General features: G+C 33.9%; 1 protein-coding gene across 1 annotated transcript in view; it reads left to right on the top strand.

Moving 5' to 3' along the window:
- Smp_156890 (protein kinase) overlaps positions 1 to 20,023 on the top strand; it is a gene marked incomplete at its 3' end in the record, with an annotated part of 98,669 nt that overhangs the window by 8,542 nt on the left and 70,104 nt on the right. Inside the window, exon 2 of the mRNA XM_018797718.1 lies at positions 8,480 to 8,640. Coding sequence (XP_018652732.1) covers positions 8,480 to 8,640 — 161 coding nt within the window. The remainder of the gene's footprint in view (positions 1 to 8,479; positions 8,641 to 20,023) is intronic.

Below are 20,023 nucleotides of genomic sequence, written 5' to 3'. Positions count from 1 at the left end.
TTATAGTAAATTTTGTTTTCTTTCAGATTAAGCAAACTATGCAAGTAGAATAAAGGTGAACTGATTTGATAGGTTATTTTTTGAACTCATCATTGCACATCATGTTTACAGGACTTTTTGTATAAGCTTTAAGGTTTAAATTTCTCATGGAATGATTTTAGACAAATATCCTACAAATCCTACAAAATAATGTATTGCTTTAACTAAGCTCATTATAATAGTTGAATTCATTAGTCAATTGAAGCTAAACAACCATCGAAAGCCTAGAAGCACATGATGGCCACTTGATGCGCCCTCCCAGGAGGGCGCATCAACAATCCCGCCGGTGGCATTCGAGCCCAGGACCGATCGGTCTCGCGCTCGAACGCTTAACCCCTAGACCACTCAACCTGCATCCAACGGTGTTATTATCTACGCACTGCTGTGCAGTCCCACACTACGACGAAACAGCCATCCAGTGCTTCCAGGTTTACAATTTCCATGGTGGTCTAACTTCAATTAACTCGTGAATTCAACTATAAAAATACTGAAATCTCCATAAAATCCTTTTCGATCACTTAGTATTGTTTATTTGAATCTTTCCACTGCTATTTAAGACTGCAATTGATCAGTCTGTTATTGGTCTACTAACGCATTACCTCAATATGGCCTTCATTCTCAAGCATTATAATCAAAGATGGCTGGCAACTGGTAGTAAAATCCATGACACATGTTTCATTCTATTTGAGACTCGTCAACTGTATATACCTGCATCTCAGAGTTGGTGTTCACTCAATGAAAAGATTCAAGTAAACAATATCTAGTACGAATTCACTTAGTATTGTTTGTTTGAATCTTCCCATTGATGTTTAGCTGATCAGTCTCTAGTTGGCATATGTGTATACTGTGCTTATTACCTCGATAACGCGACGGCGTTTGAAACGAAAGGTACTGAGTTGGAGTCCGTGAATGAACATCAATTCTGAGATGCAGTTACATCTAGCTGACGAGTCCCAAATAGGACGAAATGCACGTCCTGGATTCCACTGCTACGCAACTATCCACCTTTGCTTCCAATATCTAGTACAGTTATATATATTTAATGGCTATCATTAATCATGATTCAGTCAATAATAATATAAACTTATAGATACCATTTGACAGTTAAGAATACAAACTTTTTTTTCTATTCAAGCGAACATTCAATAAAAATTATAAAAATTTTTTTTATTTATTAAGTCTACAATAAGCATGTTTCCCCTTTTTTGAGGGGGTCTATTTATTTCCGTAGAACAAAAATGATAGGCATCAACAAAACAACAGGGAGATGATCAATTTTAACTTGTATTCACAGCTCAGTGATTATAATACTGATTGTATGACACATATTCACTAAAAGTATTGAACTTCATTCAGGTGTAAAATATTAAAATGAAAAAAAAATTTGTTACAACAATCGGGATTTTTTTTGCGAGGGGGGGTAACAGTTTCATGGGAAAGATACAATTATCTTAACTTGGTAACTTGGTAAATTGTTTTTTTATTATTATTTTTTTGCTTATTATTTTTCGTCATAATTTCATCATAGATTACGATGAACTAATGAATTCATAGGGGGTGGAAGGGAGGGAAGGTTGAATAATTGTAGAATTGAGTTATTTCCAAAATGATTGTTATTTCTTTGATGTTGATCAAATTTATGATGTGGATATTAGTTCAAGTAATTTTTCAGTAACATCTCAGATTTTGTAGCTGAATAATGAATCATTTTAATTCTAGAAAAGATCTTTCAAGATCGTAGACAATCTGGAAGTCAAGTGCTAATTTGTACACAGATTGTGTTTATAAGACTTCTTGATAACGACATCAAACTGATTGACATCTTAACATGATACATGCGATATAGAATTATCAGAAGGGGGTTTAATGGAGATTTTAGTAATTTTATATAGTTGAGATCATGAGTCACTTGAAGCTAGACCACCATGGAAAACCTGGAAGCACTGGACAGCCGTTTCGTCCTATTGTGGGACTCCTTAGCTTCAATTGACACATGATCTCAACTATATAAAATTACTAAAATCTCCACGAAACCCCTTTCTGGTAATAATAATATGCTCATTAGTGACTTGCTCCATGAGGTAATTTCTGGAGTTCTAGTGAAAATTCGTGACCAGTGGAGCTAATCCATGTCAGGTAGAGACAGTTATCTACCTCAGTACAATGGAAGTTGGTCGCGCAATTTCGTGGATTGGTTAAGGTTAGACATTAACACCGTTAGATGCCGACCAGCTCAGTGGTCTATCGGTTAAGTGCTCTGGCGCAAGAGTGATAGCTCCTGGGTTCGAATCTCGCGAGGCGGGATCATGGATGCTTTCTGCTGAGGAGTTCCGTGATAGAACAAAACGTCCTTTTAGTGCTTCCAGGTTTTTCATGGTTATCTAGCTTCAATTGACTAATGATTTCAACTAAATGAAACAATATAGAGTTACTTAAAATAGTATGGTTACACTTTGAATTTGTAAATAGAGATCGATGTATACTAGATGACTGGATAATTATGAAATTGATCACTACCCAGTGGTCAATTACTTGTGTTTTATTTTAGCTGTATGGATCGACTGGCATTCTGCTGATAAATTATCCATTCATTTAGGACACTGAATAAATAGACTCAATTTTTTCAAGTAGATAATGCTCAACTATGCCGACTTCGGACAAATGATTACTCAGCTAGATCTATCATAATGAAATTTACTTAAGTTTATAATTATCCATTGGATCCATGTATTGTCTATCATAGTCTATATGAAACGTATTTAAACAAAATGTATAATGTTCATGGTAATTGTTGTTATTACTTTGAGGATAAAAAGATAATTTAATAATAGAAACTTGTCGAGACTGTAATTTATGGACGAACCAATTATACATAAGATAACAGGTCTAGGATTTTCGCACGAGACTCATTCATCCATTTGGTTAAATAGCGTTTTGACATTCTAGCTAATGTCATTTCGTACTGAAAATTCTAAATCTAATTCCTTACTTTAACCATCAACTGTTAATCATAATCTTAATTCTTCAACCTGACTTGAAACCAGAAAGGAATTTGTGTAGATTTCAGTATTTTTATGGTTGAAATCATGAGTCAATTGAAGCTAGACCACCATAGAATACCTGGAAGCACTGGACGGCCGTTTCATCGTAGCATGGGACTCCTCAGAAGTGAGCATCCACGAACCCGCCTCTTGAGATTCGAACTCAGGACCTACCGATCTCGCGCGCTAGCACTTAACTGATAGACCACTGGTTCGATAGACTTGGATTTGAATCTCGCGAGGCGGGATAGTGGATGCGCACTGCTGAGCAGTCTCATAATAGGACGAATGGGCCGTCCAGTGCTTCCAGGCTTTCCTTGCTGGTCTAGCTTCAATCGACTCATAATCTCAACTATTACTTATAACCGTCGTTTAGTTGTAGTTAGCAACTAGACATTCTCATGGTCACTTTAGCGTCGTTCTAAGATCTATAAATTATAGTTTCACTAGAAATTTTAGAAAGTTTTGTCTGATATTTATTCAACATTCATTGTAACCATTACAGTTATCTGAGTCAATCATCAAAACTAAATAATCCAGATTACCATAATCATTAAATGGTATAACTCTGAATCTTTATTTAATTTCATTCTAAAAACCAACTAAAATACATCTCTGTTTCGAAATACATTTGATATAAACATACAGTCTTCCTCTATCCTATTTATATCATATATGAGAATCTATAATACAACTTCTATATTACTAAAGTAGATAGATTAAATACACGTATGATATCATCTTAGATATTACATATGAACAGGATATATTTGGTAGTAAATATATAAAAATTACATACGATTGTAATTAGTAGTAATTACATCAAATTATACTATCATTATATATCATATTTTAATAATTGAATTTATGAGTCGATGTAAGTTAGACCACCATTGAAAACCTGGAAGCATTAGATGGTCGTTTCGTTCTAGTATGGGACTCCTCAACACTGTGAATTCACAATCCCTCACAGAACACTTGAATCCATGATCCTCAGTCTTGCGCGCGATCGCTTAACTTCTAGAGATAATCGAAATCCTTATATGTATCATCAGAATGGCATGTTCTACAAAACATCTAGAAGCCTCATAGTTATACAGTTCTATTCAGTTCACTATATAACGGTAGCGTAATTGTCAGCACCATACATTGTGTACGCTTGAAAACTAGTTTCTTTTTTATTTAATTACGAACTGAAAAGTTATTGAAATTACATACTACCGTATTTTATTTCTTTTTTTTATTATGGTATTTAAACTTTTCGATTAGGAATTGTTAAAAAAATTAGTTGATATAAGCTAGACTATCAATGAAAACTTGGAAGTATTGAATGACCGTTTCGTTTGAGTATTGAAATCTTCGGCAATGCATATTCATGAACTCAGACACGTAGTTAGAGCTCAGGACCTTCGGTCTCGTGTGCGAACACTTAGGCTCTGGACCACTGAGACTAGTTTCAAGTTGTAAATCATGAAGTTCTAGTGAGAAATCGTGATCAATGTACTGCAAAAAATGTTTGAGATAGATATCCACCTCAGTCACTGAATACATTATTCCACAAAATCATGGATTGTTTCAAGTTAGACATAAACATTGTTGAATACTGACTCAGTGATCTGGGTATTAAGAGTTCACAATTGAGACCAAAGATTCTGGAATCGAGTGTCATGTGTTGAACCATGAGTGCACACTAATGACGTATCCCATATCAGAACGAAATGATCGTGTAATGCTTTCAGATCTAGCTTAGATCGACTCAAGATTTCAATTATGAAAATACTACCATTTACACAAATCCCCTTGTTGATAAAAAAAGTCTGTTTTTCAACCGTAAAACAGTTAGATGAAGCATAATCCAATGAAAATGAATGTTTCGTTTCATTCATGGTTGGGATAAAGTTGACTTTTTTTAGAAATAATGACAACTATGTAGACTGATATACATCGAATTCGTTATGTTTTTTTTCACTCATGAAGTTAAGTATAATCTGTATTTGGTTTCTGTTAGTATATTTTTAGCTATATGAAAGATAAAAACCTTTTTTTTCTAGTTTCACAGTATTCAGCCCATTTATTTCACTAATCCTACAATGTTTTTTAACAGTTTATGTCAGCTGCGGTGTAGCATCTTGCACGGACAATTGTTTATAAATACTTGTAAATTTCTGTTGTGATAGTGGTTGTGATAGTTCTGCGAATTTCAGCTTCATGCAGTGCAACTGTCTTGACATTCGTATTGAAGATTGTGACTTTGATATTGGTTGATAGTTGTTTTGAGTTCCATTTGTTCTTCAATCACCAGTCGATCTAAGCTAGACCAAATATGAAAACCTGAAAGCATTACACGACCATTTCATTCTAGTATGGGACACGTCATCAATGTGCTCCCATAGTTCGACACATGACACTCGAATCCAGAATCTCCGGTCTCACTGACGATTTCTTAAACTTCAGATCACTAAGTCAGTATTAAACAATGTTAATGTCTAACTTCAATCAATCCATGACTTTGTGCAATAATGTATCCAGTGACTGAGTTGGATATATATCTCAGATTGGACATTGATTGGAGTACATTGATCACGGTTTCTCACTAGATCTTCATGAGTTGAAAATTGAAGCTGTTATTTAACTAAAAAAAGAAAACATATGATGGGTGAATTAAATATAGATATACTGAAATTTAATCTTATTCAAGGCAATTTATCATCAAATTAAAGAGGGTTTGGTAAAATTCTCCTTTTCTTTCCCATTTGTGCCAGTTCAATTAATGTTATGACGGTTGAAAATTTTAGTCAAAAAAGAAATCAATTTCATTTACGTTTGTCTGTCATTAACCGCATAAAAATGAAAAAAAAAATTTATGTCACTGAAGTGGTTTGATAAAAGCTGTTAGGTATGTTTTAGACAAAAACAGTCCATTCTCAACAAACCTGATCAAATGAGAAAAGTGAGAAAAACCTTGAATATTCCTGTACAAATTTTAATAGTCAACTGAAGCTAGATCACCATGGAAAACCTGGAAGCAATGGACGTCCTATTGTGGGACTTCTCAGTGGCAGTGAGAATCCAAGATCTCGCCTCGCGAAATCCGAACCCGTGACCTATCGGTCGCACGCAAACGCTTAACCTCTAGACCACTGAGCTGGCCGGCATCCAACAGTGGTAATATCTACGTCCAACTAATTCACGTAATTGAGCTTCAATTGATTCATGATCTCAACTATCAAAATTACTATAATATCCACAAAAACCCCTTCTGATATTCCTGTTTCAAGTTTATATACATTGAAATTCTGTTGTTTCTCATGAGCTTCTATTTGCTTTGGAATTTTTTTTCTAATATTTCTGTCCAAATCATGCGCTAAGAAATAAGTACTTTAAAATTGTGTTATTTGTAAAGCCATAAGTTATAATCAATGTAATAATAATATAAATAGAATGATAATCTAGGGGTGGACCAAGGTAAACATAAAAGCTGGATATATCTCTTCTGGATACATAAGTTAGGTTTCCTGCAAATGATTCAGATGGCGTCAGCTACGTAGAGAGGCCGTAATCTAGCTCATTTATGTTGATTGTCTGTAAATTGATACAAAACAGAGAAAGCTTTGTTTGTTTTAACATAATGTTCACTGTGTACCAAGTGTGGAAGAATGGGGCTGATAATAGATTTGATGACTCCCCTTCACGAGCTCACAAGGGTAAGGCCCTCTAATTATGGCCTATCCATGTCGTCGCAAGGAAAACCTCCACACAAGTTTCGTGCTAGTGTATACTTTTCGGCTAAGTTTATCTAAAATTATGATGTAATTGAAACTGTGTGTGGTAGCTAAATCGGCATCATCATCCTTCTTTTAGAACTTAGATATTTATTATTCACCAAATAGAGAAAAATGCCATTTTGGTCTACATTTTGGTTTTGATTCAGTTCTATCGATTAAGTTGTACGTTTGGTCACTAGTCTAACTGATTCAATATCCTGTACACTATGTAAAGAGTATAGGTAGTTGGAATTACTACCCCACAAATCTTGAACCATAGATTTCAATATTATATAACTGGTACAATATACTTGTATTTCAGTATTTCAGCACGTTTCTGTTTCATATTTCTTGATTAATATTGATGATAAATATTGAATGATTTCCAGTCAGAAGTTAGCAGTCCAGTCAATCGACATTCAAATAATGTACATTCTTTTCGCTGCATATTTTCAGCAACCACGATATCTCTGATTGGGCCTTATATAACTTTCACAACGAAAGGTTTTATACTTTGCAGAAACTCACCTGAAAAGCTTATGAGATTAATATCTATATTGATGTATTAAAACAAACAGAATTAGATAATTTATTAAAATATTTAGACAGATGACAGGAATAGATAGTCCAGATAATCAAGCAGGCCTCCATTCCGCAGTAAATGTTGTAAATCTACAAGTTGTTTCATTTAATATTCTTTAGCATTGTACATCTATAATCCCTTCACCGGCAACTGGACATAAAACCATCGACCTCGTGATTTATCGCTGATAAATTCGACAGTTTCTACCATCCTTTACTGGTAGTTATCATCTGCCTACTGATGACTAGCTTATAGTGGAAATTTCCAGAGTTTTAGTGAGAAATCGTTACCGGTGAGGAAAGTATAAACCGATGGTGAAATCGAAAAAATGACTATGCAATAATATGAATTGATTTATGTTAAAATTACAATGCTGAATCCCTTCTAAATGGTGTAGACGTTAAGCGGATAACTTAGTTTCAATATCTATTGTCGTGGTCGTTGGTACACACTGTTGAGAAATTCCATACTAAGTTGAAAAAGCTGTCCGATTTCTTCTGGTTTCAATGGCTTTCTAACTTGAGAAAAATATCCGACATTTATGCTGATAAAAATATAGGTATATAAACATTGTTATGGTTTTATGCATCCTTTCTACATCACCATAAGGAAAGTGTAATCATTCAAGTTGAACGTTCTCATCGTGTATTTATGAAACATTGAATAATTCTATTTGGTTCATGGGATATGTGGAAATTATGAAATCATGTAGCTTACATTACACGCTGATATCATTTAAACAATTCTTGGATATCAAAAACTACTGACCAACTATTTAATCATAGTATAGAATTCTCTTTTATTGTTCATTCTTAGCACTTACTTACTTACGTCTGTTGCCTCTCGTGGAGAAGCATAGGCCGCACACCAATATTCTCCATCCACTCCTGTCCTAGGCATTCTTAACATTACCATGAATCAAACTCAGTATCCACCTGTCTTTTGAAGAATGCCTAACATTTAGATACCATGCTGTTTTTTATTCCTTTGTATGAACAATTGACTTATTGAAAATAATTTTGATAATCTTTTTTTTTCCTTTTTCATTCCAGCCATGTTCCGTATTTTTATTTGATAAATCAATTGCTGATAAACTTCATAAACCTCGAAGGCGTGATATTGTAACTAGTGTATTAAAACGTGATGTACGATTATTAACTCAACTTCATCATCCTAATATGTTGCATATATTACATCCAATAGAAGAAACAAGGTATGAATTCAATGGAGTTTTTTGTTTACTGAAATAATTGGTCTTTTATTAAACAATTCCTGATATAGAGAGCGATCACAATGTGTAAAGCGAATAAGTATATATATGTAATGATGTCTTTCTATTGTAATGAATGAGAACACAAATGGGGACAATCGAATTCATGTGAATACAAAATTACAGAACATCTTAGTAAAATTTGAGATTCCAAGCACCCTCAGGTTGTATTTTCTCATTTCTGTGGCAATTTGGAAGACTCTTCCGGTCTTCCACATTGTCCGGATATTCCATGTACCTATAAAAATTGTCGCTCTGGTTGTTAGAAGGTGCATCGGCCTCATGACTTTCATCATGAGACGTCATAATTATTTCTTCTATTACCAGGGCAGAGTTTAAACAATTTTTTCTGGTTAGCGTTTTTTTAGCGAGTTGGTTTTCTACGGGATGGGGTCGCTAACCCCATGCCCAACCCTCCCCCTTTCACCCGGGCTTGGGACCGGCAGTAGCCCCCGGAGGAGCTATAGGCGGAGTTAAATTTGAGAGCCATACAGTAAATAATTCATTTGCATAATGTCAATCAATTGACTCTGACTTCATTGTTCTTTCATTTCACATCAATCGTTCTTTGTCCGCATTCTCTTTCCTTCGATCTTCTTCACCTTTTGCCTCCAAGTATTTCACTTTCAATTGATAATACATCCTACTTACATCTGTCAACATCACTAGCACACACCAGACTACATCATTCCAGTATTTATTTCACAAATGGTACATAGTGACTACTAATGTATCTCAGAAAGCATGTTTTATATAAATGTGAAACTAGTCATGTCAACATAATGGCATCCCAGTTTTAATGTTTATACTTACTTGCTTACGCCTTTTACCCTTCGTAGAGGAGCATAGGCCACCCACCAGTATTCTGCATCCAAACTTGCCCTCGGAAATTTTTTCCAGTTCTTTCCAGTAAACATTTATTTACGTCTTTATGATCCAGTCAGTGATCAGAAGAATGAATAAGGGGGAGAGTGAACAGCATTGTCTGACTCCGGTCCCTACTGGAAACGCATCTGTCAGCTGTCCTCTATGCACGACTCTGAACTGTAGTCCGTCGTATGAGTTCTTGATAATCTTGACAATCTTCCGAGTAACTTCACAGTGTCTAGGAAGAGATTTTCAGCAACTAAAAATTGCATTATCCACTAAACTATTGAGTTCGTATAAAGATTGGTTTGTGTAACCGGTTTGAGTTATATTTGTAACCATTTAATAAACACACATGACTTAATAGAAATTTCATGCAGTCGATTTAAGATGCACATATGTCAACAAAAACTGATGAATTGATATTTTCAACATAGGCAATGCTGAACTACAAACTCTTTCAGAAGATATCAACGACATTTAGTGAACATATCGATATTTGTCTCCAAAATCTATGATTTAATCTAACAAATATGATGTCTTATAAGATAACGACTGACAGAATTAAACTATAATACAGTTAGAATGTTTGCTAATAAGGAGTCGCATAATAGGACAAATTGGCCATCGCATAATTTCAAGTTTTCAGTTGTGGTCTAGTCTAGATCAACTCGTGAATTCAAATATGGAAATGTTACAATTATCACAAATAATCCATACTGAAAGTTAGAATAACAACTGAAGTGGAATAACATAGATCCATTCTATTTAATGGTTCTTCTTTAAATACTAGAAATATTTTATCAAAGTTTAATGGAAACTAAGGAATGTTCGAATTTTTATTTTATTGTTTGTTTGAATATTCCCCTTGATGCTTAGGACTGAAACTGGTCAGTCTCTTATTGGCATATGTGCATGCTGTGCGGATTGCCTCACAAGCATTATAAGCGAAGATGGATAGTGGCTAGCAGTGGAATCCTGGACGCGTGTTTCATCCTGTTTGAGACTCGTCAGGATGCAGGTTCATTCAGCTGACGAGTCCCAAATGGGACGAAACGCACATCCTGGATTCCACTGCTAGCCACTATCCATCTTTGATTTTAAGGGAAAGTTCACTATTTTTAAAATTATTATTTATTAAAATCCTGTAGTGGGATTTTCTGTCTAATATTAATATGAATAGTTTAATTCATAGAGGAACTAATTAGATTTAAAATAGCAGGTCTTGAATTTTGGCGCCAAATCCATTCACTCACATGGTTAAATATCATTTTGGCATTAAAGTTTGTGACAGAAACTATAAATCTAATTCAACTGTAAATCCTAATTCTAATTCCTCACACTAATCTATAATACTCATTTTACCCTGGTAAGTAGGTGGACATTCCAAAGTCATTTTAGCGTTGCTTAATGATCGGCCCTAATGTATAGTCCCACTGAATAGTTCGCCTACGGGTTCTGGTATGTTTTAAACAAAATGGTCAATTCAAAAGTTAATGGACAGTGAATTATTATCATATCAATACAACTAACTTCGTTTTTTTTGTTCTCATGAAATTTATATAGTTATCAGATGATTACAATGATTTGTGTATGTACATAGGTCCTTTAAACTAACGTATATATAAATTATGTAACTTTTACTAATTTTCATAGATAACACAACAACTGGTTGTCTCAATCGACATTTAATCTGATTAGTTGTTAGTTATTGTTCTATCATTCTCTTCATACTTCTTATGATTGTATCTCATCTTGATCGAATACCATGATCTTACAGTTATCCCTTTTGTTTTCTAACTAGCTAATGAATCGGGTCTTGTTCAATATGTGTATCTGTAGAGGTTAATTCCTTTAAATATGACTCCGACAAATAATATCCCGTTAACTAAGAATTCGCTCAGTCTAGGTCTCCTAGTAATATTATGAATTCACTCGGGATTATTCAAAAGCCCCCACACCAACAAGTAATAAAAAATTCTATGGGTTTATGATATATCAATTGATGAGTGACCTGACTGAAAGGTTTCTAAGAATTCCCTGATCTTCTTACGGTTATCAGCGTTTTACATTTTAAAATCTTAAGTATATTTTATACAAAGTTGGATGGAAAATATTGGTGAGCGTCCTATGCTCCTCCATGCGGGGTAACAGTTGTACGTAAGTAAGTATATTCTATAAAAATATTCTAATAACTCCGTTGATTATGGAATCTTCGTTGATGATACTTTCTATAAATGATGGTGAAAACTTCACGAATAACTCATCTAGCCCACAAAACACAAATTCTTTTAAACATGATTTACCACTGACAGTAGTTATACCGTGATTGACATTATTAGCTTGAAGTATAGGGAAATGTGCAATTTAATTTGTTCTGCTCAAAGAGCTAAACACTATCAGAACATTCTTTTCTTTGCTGTAAATCTTTGTTACCAAATCGAGATCTAACAATTAAACTTCTATGGTTACTACAATTGAACGGGATCTAGTATAACAATCAGCATTTTGTATAACATTTAGTTTATCTGACGCACAATCTGATACTGCTTAATCTCATATTATCAATTTCAAGTAGATATGAGTACATTAGTATATTAATAAGGTTCTTATCCACTGAAACCATACATCTATCATCTTTGTATCAGTTTGTAGCTTGTATTCATGAATAATGATTATTTGTGTATCGTAAGATAAGATTATTTAACTGAGTAGATTAGTTTATTGTTTTGAATACTTGTCTATTAGTATGAAATCTTTGTATAGATTGGTAAATTTTGTAGTTTAAAACAAATATTGACTGTGACTGGACATTGTCTGAGAATCATGAAGTACTGGACAGATATTTTGCCTTAGCGTTAAAATCTCTGACAGTACCCACAAACTCACATACCGGAAATTGAACCTAGAAGTTTTAGGTATTTTAACGAACACTTAGCCAATAGGCGACTGAGTCAGCATGTAACGTTTTACATTTCAACCTTCACAAACTTTGTATAGTGATAATAATCATACTCATACCAGTGCCTAATTTCAAAGGGTGATTCCAGCAGTTCTATTAAGAAACCATGATCTGTAAAACGTAACTATATCGAAAGTAAGTTAGTTACTCACCAATTATATTGAAGCATGGTTTTACAATATTTAACAAAAGGTTAGAACTCAACCGTTTGACATGTTCTCGTAGATCTGAACGTCAGGCGCTCTTGGAGATACCTATAGTTTCTTGATTTAATTCCTGGTTAGTTTATATTTTTTTATCACAGCTGGTAAATACTACACTATCCATTCGCCAATTGTTTTCAGTAAGTTGATGTTTCAACAACAGATGTGATTGAACTCTACTGGTCACTGCTTCTCACTAGAACTCCAGAAAATATCTCTTGATCTATAATTCTCTGATCTATAATCATATACTCACTAGTGACTGATTTCAAGAGATATTTCCTGGAGTTCTAGTGTGAAGCAGTGACCAGTGGAGTTCAACCACGTCTGTTGTTGAGATATCAACTCACTGAAGACAATTGGTGAACGGTTGATCAAACTTCGTGGATTAGTTGAAGTTAGATATTAACACCGTTGGATGCCGACCAGCTCAGTAGTCTATCGATTAATTGCTCCGGCGTGAGACTAGTAGGTCCTGGGTTGAAATCTCGCTAGGCGGGATCGTGGATACGCACTGCTGTGGAGTCACATAATAAGACGAAACGACCATCCAGTGCTTACAGGTTTTTCATGATTATCTAGCTTCAATTGACTCATGATTTCAACTATGAAAATATTGAAATCTCCAGAAAAACCCCTTCTGATATACTACACTTAGCTATCGATTGGTTATCTATTCACAGTCAGTATATCGTGTAGATTATAAAATTTATGTTTCCCAATATTTTCAAAACAAAAAAAAACCCTGATGACATTTGAAATTGTATTTTATTATTTGAAAGTCCGATCTCAAACATACTATGTATTTCATATGTCCAGTTTCTGTATTATTTTTTAACCGTTTCTTCTTTAACCATCCATATTGTTTAAACCTAGTTATCTTTTATGTATATGGCAATTTATTTACTAGGGCTTAAACAATCAGCTGAAGAAAAAAAATCATTTATTTTGTTTTTCTTGTCTAATGATGTCGCTAAATTTGCTTTATCTCTCTCTAATTTGTTTACATTTTTTATACATAATTTGGACAATATTAAGTTTATATTGCTTATAATGTAAATGGTTTAATAGATGAATTCTTTATACGCATACAGTATTTGAGTATATAAGTATAGATTCTATGTATTACATAGAATCCTGATTCTGATCTTGCAGCTGGATTTTGCCTAGTGAGATATGGAAAACAACGTTGAACTGGTCAACTGTTGCTTGATTACTACCACTTATAACTTTGTCAATAATCAAATGGTAAAGATCCATATACTTTTCATTGTATTAGGGAAGTCATTGTTAGTTGATTAGAATTCTTTTTGACATACTATCTGATATCCCATGCTAACGTGATTGTCTTAAGTCCACGTCAAGTAATATCTTTGTATGCTGTTGTGACTAATTGATAAGAAAAATCATATCATATCACTGAAACTAGAAATGTACATTTTCATTACCCAAACTAATTGTCACAATAACTGATTGATTAGAAGCACAAATTTATTCAAAACTATAAAGATATTAAGAAATTATCCTCAGGTCGTCTTATTAAATGATATTACTGAAAACTACATTTCACTTCATTATTTCGTTACGACATTCTCTGACGTATTTTACTATCATCATCATCATCCAAATCATCATCATCATCATCATCATCTTAATCTTAATCTTAATCTTAATCGTTTACTCGCTTATTTGTTTATCAATTAATTAATAAACAACGGTTGATTTACTCTAAACTGAGATAAGAAGGAAAAAACGAAAGTTTCATATATGAATCATATGATTATATAGGTAAACACCTTTATTGAGAGTATACAGTTAGTATTATTATTGAATTAAGTAATATGTTTTGTCTATAAACAAAAAAGTGACTTGAAATAAGGGTATGAAATAATCTATAAAAATAAAAACCAAACAAATTAACTAGTGAGCTATGGCAATAATGGAGCGTGAAAGCGATGGGGAATTTAAGAATGCTTAGCTTGTGCTCATTCATTTATATAAATTAGCTAATATTGAATATTATCAGAAGTGGTTTTGTGGATATTATAGTAATTTCAATAGTTGAGATCATGAGTCGTGGATGGGCACTGCAAAGTAGTCCCACGATAGGACGAAACGGCCATCCAGTACCTCGAGGTTTTCCATGGTGGTTTAGCTTCAATTGACTCATGATCTTAACTATTGAAATTAATATTGAATATTCACTTAATATTGTTCGTTTCAATCTTCACATTGATGTTTAGAATTGCAACTGGTCAATCTCTTATTAGCATATGTGAATACTGTGCGTATTGCCTTAATTCACAGGCATTATAAGCAAAGATGGATAGTGGCTAGGAGTGGAATCCTGGACGTGCGTTTCTTCCTATTTGGATGTACCTGCAGGTACATTCAACTGACCAGTCCCAAGTAGGACGAAACTCACGTCTTGAATTCCACTGCTAGCCACTATCCATCTTCGCCTAATATTAAATATGTTATTAAACAATTTGATCTATTCTTTGAGTTTTCAAAATATTCCGGATTGGCTAAAAGAAGAAAATTGAGTATTTTCTTTGAATACATTTTATAAAGTATAATGTATTCATATATGCATTGAAGTTTGTACTTATCTGTTGTTAGGACATTAGTTGTGACTGATAAAAAGACATACTTGATAAATCTTCTTCAGTATTTAATACTTATCAATATGTTTAGTCTATAGGGTTGAGGAAACTGCTACTCTATATAGGATTCTAAAATAGGTCATCTAGTATCACCTTGCTAGTCTTAGAAAGCAGTTTATGAATCAACTTAATAATCTTAGATATTTCCAATATTTTTTACATATCATTAACATACTTACTTACTGACGCTTTTTACCCATCATGGAGGAGCGTAGACTGCCTATCAGGATCCTACAATGAGCTGTGTTCCGGACAATCCTTTCTATTTTTTTTCCAGTTGTTATTTGCTCCTTAGATTTTGTATTCAAAAACTGATTGTGCAGTTTAGTTGCAAGATAGAAGAAACTGCTCATATTCCAATCTTGAATGAGCATGAGAACTAATATTTTACTTTTTTTAATTGAAAATCTGACATCAGTTTATATTTTACAAACAAATTTACAGGGAGAAAAGATTTCACTTTGCTCTTGTCTTTCTAATTGATTAAAGTTGTAGAAAAGTAAATAATAAGCAAAGAGAAGTCAAAATGAAATGGTGGAGAAGATTTGTAGCTTAGGTGGGTGATTTTGATGTGGTTTGTTCTCTGAGTTGGATGCTTTGGTCGTGGAGCTTTCATCGTCCTTCTGAACGACATCATCAGCACAAACTTCGGGTAGAAGTGAAGTGTTTGAATTTCTCCACATGTGATTCACAGCTTGTCCTTTGCACCTCGATGTTGATTGGTTTTTATTGACCTTATATCTGTCACTGTTTATTTATTTGTTTTGGTTGTATCTCCTATTGGTTTGATCTTTGTTTCTGCATAATTTTCTTGATTGGTTGATAGATTGGATTGATTTCAATGTGTTTGTTTATTGCTGATTGACCTGAGTGCCAAGCTTCTTAAAATTCTCTCGTGATCTTGTAATTGCCTCTGTCCAAAATCTGCACATCTTCACAATCGAATGTATGTCCGTAGTTGTCCACGTGTATTGATATGAGTGACGAAATGTCGTGGCATTTGACTGCTAATTGATGTTCATGTAAGCGAAGCTGCAGGGGGCGTCCGCTTTGTCCGACATAGTGTTTATCGCATTTGGTGCAATTTATCTTGTAGATGATGTTTGTTTTGTCCTTTTTTTCTATTTCATCTTTTGGTTTGCATAACATTGAGTGGAGGGACTTTGTTGGTTTGTGAGCTGCACTTATTCCGAAGGTTTTCAGCAGCCTTGTTGTCGTTTCCGATATCTCTTTCACGTATGATAGGGTGATCCTTTTGTTGATTTTTATACTTGATTTCGTTTCTGATGATGTGTGTGACTGGTATTTGTTGATGAAATTGATTGGATAGCCGTTCTTTTGAAGAATGGTTTTCATGTGTTTTTCTTCATTTTTTCGTGCTGTGATTGTGTTGCAGTGTCCTCGCCCTCTTGAATTTATTTAGTGGTTTGAGGTAATTAAAAGCAAACCATATATATAAATTCTGCATTATTTAAGACTGATCACCAAGAGGTGTCTTGAATATTGAAGGGACTGAAGCCCAATGTAGGATTCAAACCTGCATAGTTATTGGTTAGACCTCTTAAGCCAAATAATAATTATATATTTATTTAAAATAATAAGCTATGTACATTTAAACAAGCGTATCTTTTCAAAGATCATTGAACGTAATGTTTACTCAGTTTACCAAGTACGAAATCTTTGACGACATGTGACATTGTTTGAGGGAGTCTTTCATGAAATTCGACAATAGTATTGTACTTGTAAACTTTTAAGACCTAATCAAACATTTGTTCTTAAGTTTACGTTTCTTGTAGTAATCAGAGTATCTTACACTGCACAGTCAACTTGAGGCCGGACACTAGGAGAATTTAGTTTGTCATCAGATATCTCATCTAAACATTTTTCGTAATATTATCGAATTAGAATTTAAGCGTCTTAAGTAAGTTCAAAATAAGTAACACTTGATCTTCAGTAAAGTACATATTACAAATGAATAACAATAGCACAGTTTAAGACGACTTGTAGGCAAACATAAAGACGGATTAAACTAAATTAAAACTTAGTCTCGATAGTAGGTCGTTAGAAGTGAAACACCGTTGGGCACTTTATTTATGGTACAACCAATTAAAACACTGATTAGCATTTAAAAATGCTAACATGATTTTGGATAGGTAAATGTGGAATCCGGAACGCGCGTTCTCTTCTATTTGGGAATCGTCAGCTGGATGTACCTGCACCTCAAAGTTGATGTCCACTCCGGAACTCGAACGCAGTACCGTTCGCTGTAAACGCCATCGCGTTATGAGGACTCGGTAGTTAAGTGGATAACGCGATGACGTTTGAAGCAAACGTTACTGAATTCGAGTCTCGGAGTGAACTTCAATTCTGAGATGCAGGTAAATTCAGCTGACGAGTCCCAAATACGATGAGACGTACGTCCTCGATTTTACTGCTAGCCACCATTCATATTTCCTTATAATGCTTGTGGCTTAAGGCAATATCGAGGCTGTCTGAACAGAACATACACAAGCCAATAAAAAACTGATCAATTGCAGTCCTAAACATGAAGCAGTAGTTTCAAACAAACAATAGAAAATGAAGATAAACACTTCTGTTTTAGCATCAAAACAATGTGTAAAACAGTGATCAACTTGGTAAAATCTGTAAACTAAAATAATTAACAATTCGGTTACATTATAAAGCTTTGTAACCAGTTTATACCACAGAGAGAGAGAGAGAGAGCTAAGCAGTTGTTTTATTTTCGTATGATAGCTTTCAAAAGTGTTTATAAAAGACCTAGCCTCTTGGTTTCTAAAATAGAACTTACCAATCTCACAATGTATTGAATACCTTTAAATCATTGAGCCTGATGGTATCCAATGGATCTCAATTTCAACAATTCTAAAAGCAAGGTTAATAAACGATACAATTTGAAGTTATTCGATAGGATAAAACGACAGATTATTGATTGATAGATTATCATCAAAGTTCAGTAAAATCTGCATATCAATGAGTTTAGTTTGAATAATAACCTGTGGTCACGTTTTTGGGGGATGAAAATAATTGTAATGGAGTTTTTTTCTCTGAGCTGGATGCTTTGGTCATGGAGCTTTCATCGTCTTTCTGAACGACATCATCAGCACTTCTACCCGAAGTTTGTGCTGATGATGTCGTTCAGAAAGACTATGAAAACTCCATAACCAAACCAATCAGCTCAGTGAACAAAACTCCATCAAAATCATCCACCTGAGCTACAGATGTAAATTACCTGATATGCATTTCTTTCCTTTTGCATGTGTGATATAATCTAAAACTTGATGTTGCAAATACCGGTTGTCACAGATTACAATAGACAATGCAATTCATTCGAGCTACCAATATACCTCACATACAAACTAATAGTTAACACATTGATGTTCTAAGCTCATACAAACAGGTAATTTAACTAACTTGTTAAACGGTAATTATACATATATTTCAAAATTAGAAATATGTAATTTATATCAGAACAGGATAAATAAGATCATGTAATCATTTGTAGCTTCCAGTTATTGACATTCAGGACTGAAACTTTGATCATCGTCCTTAGCTGATTTCATCAATCATAAGCTTGATTACACTTAATCTGTAACTAACAATCAAATCTAGTACCCAAATTCTTTTTATTTAGGCCTCATCAGTTTAACATACCCATATCTCATTGTTATTGTTTTCACTTAGACTCCAATTCATTACTTATTACTGTAAACACTGAATGCTTTCTCCATTGAGTTAATACCTTCAGATTAGTTTCAACGAGCATGAAGACATTATCAAGGTTTATTGTTTTTTGTCGTTGATATTCAGGAATGTAAAACATATTAACCCCTATTTCCATGAATCCGAATATAGATAATATAAGTATAATCATGATCCACTTCATTAAATGCAACATAGGTAAATTACAATCATCCTAGTGATCTCTTAATTTTTACATATCATTGGGAAATTTTAACATTCTACAAAAAAAATTTTATGACAGTCATAAAAAATTAAAATGATAATCATAATAATAACAACCATGAAGACCTAATGATGTTTTAATGTAACTAACTGAAAGATGATGATGATGATAATGATGAGGAGGAGATGAAGTAGAGACGTTTGTTTTTAGTTTTTCAGCTTGTCCTAACAATCGGACAATTTGTAATAGGATTGTGTAGATAATGCATTAAATCCTCCTATTTTCAAATTGATTACTCATTGAATGCTAACTGTATGCCACTATTGAGACATGTACAAATTGTAGTATTTTAAAATTTGGATTCATGAGTCAATCTAAGTTAGATCACTTTTGGAAACCTGCGAGCGCTGGATGACCATTTCGTTCTCCTTTGGAACTTCTCAACAGAGCCCAATCACGATCTCGCACATAAGACTCTTGAATATTAACTGTTAAAATAGTACAATCTCTAGAAATTTCCATAATGATAATAATCGTGTGTTCACTAGTAACTAGCTTCAAGATGGATTTCCTGTAGTTCTAGTGAAAAGCCATGATCAGTGGAGTCCAAATAATGTTGAATGTAAGACAGATATTCACCTCATTCGATGAATGAAAGGTTGAGCATAACCATAGATTGATTGAAGTTTGACATGAACACCAT

The sequence above is a fragment of the Schistosoma mansoni genome, chromosome 5 (assembly GCF_000237925.1).
Source record: "Schistosoma mansoni strain Puerto Rico chromosome 5, complete genome".
Classification (NCBI taxonomy): Eukaryota; Metazoa; Platyhelminthes; class Trematoda; order Strigeidida; family Schistosomatidae; genus Schistosoma; species Schistosoma mansoni.
Note: the sequence above shows the minus strand (reverse complement) of the source record. Positions and strands in the feature narration are given on the sequence as shown.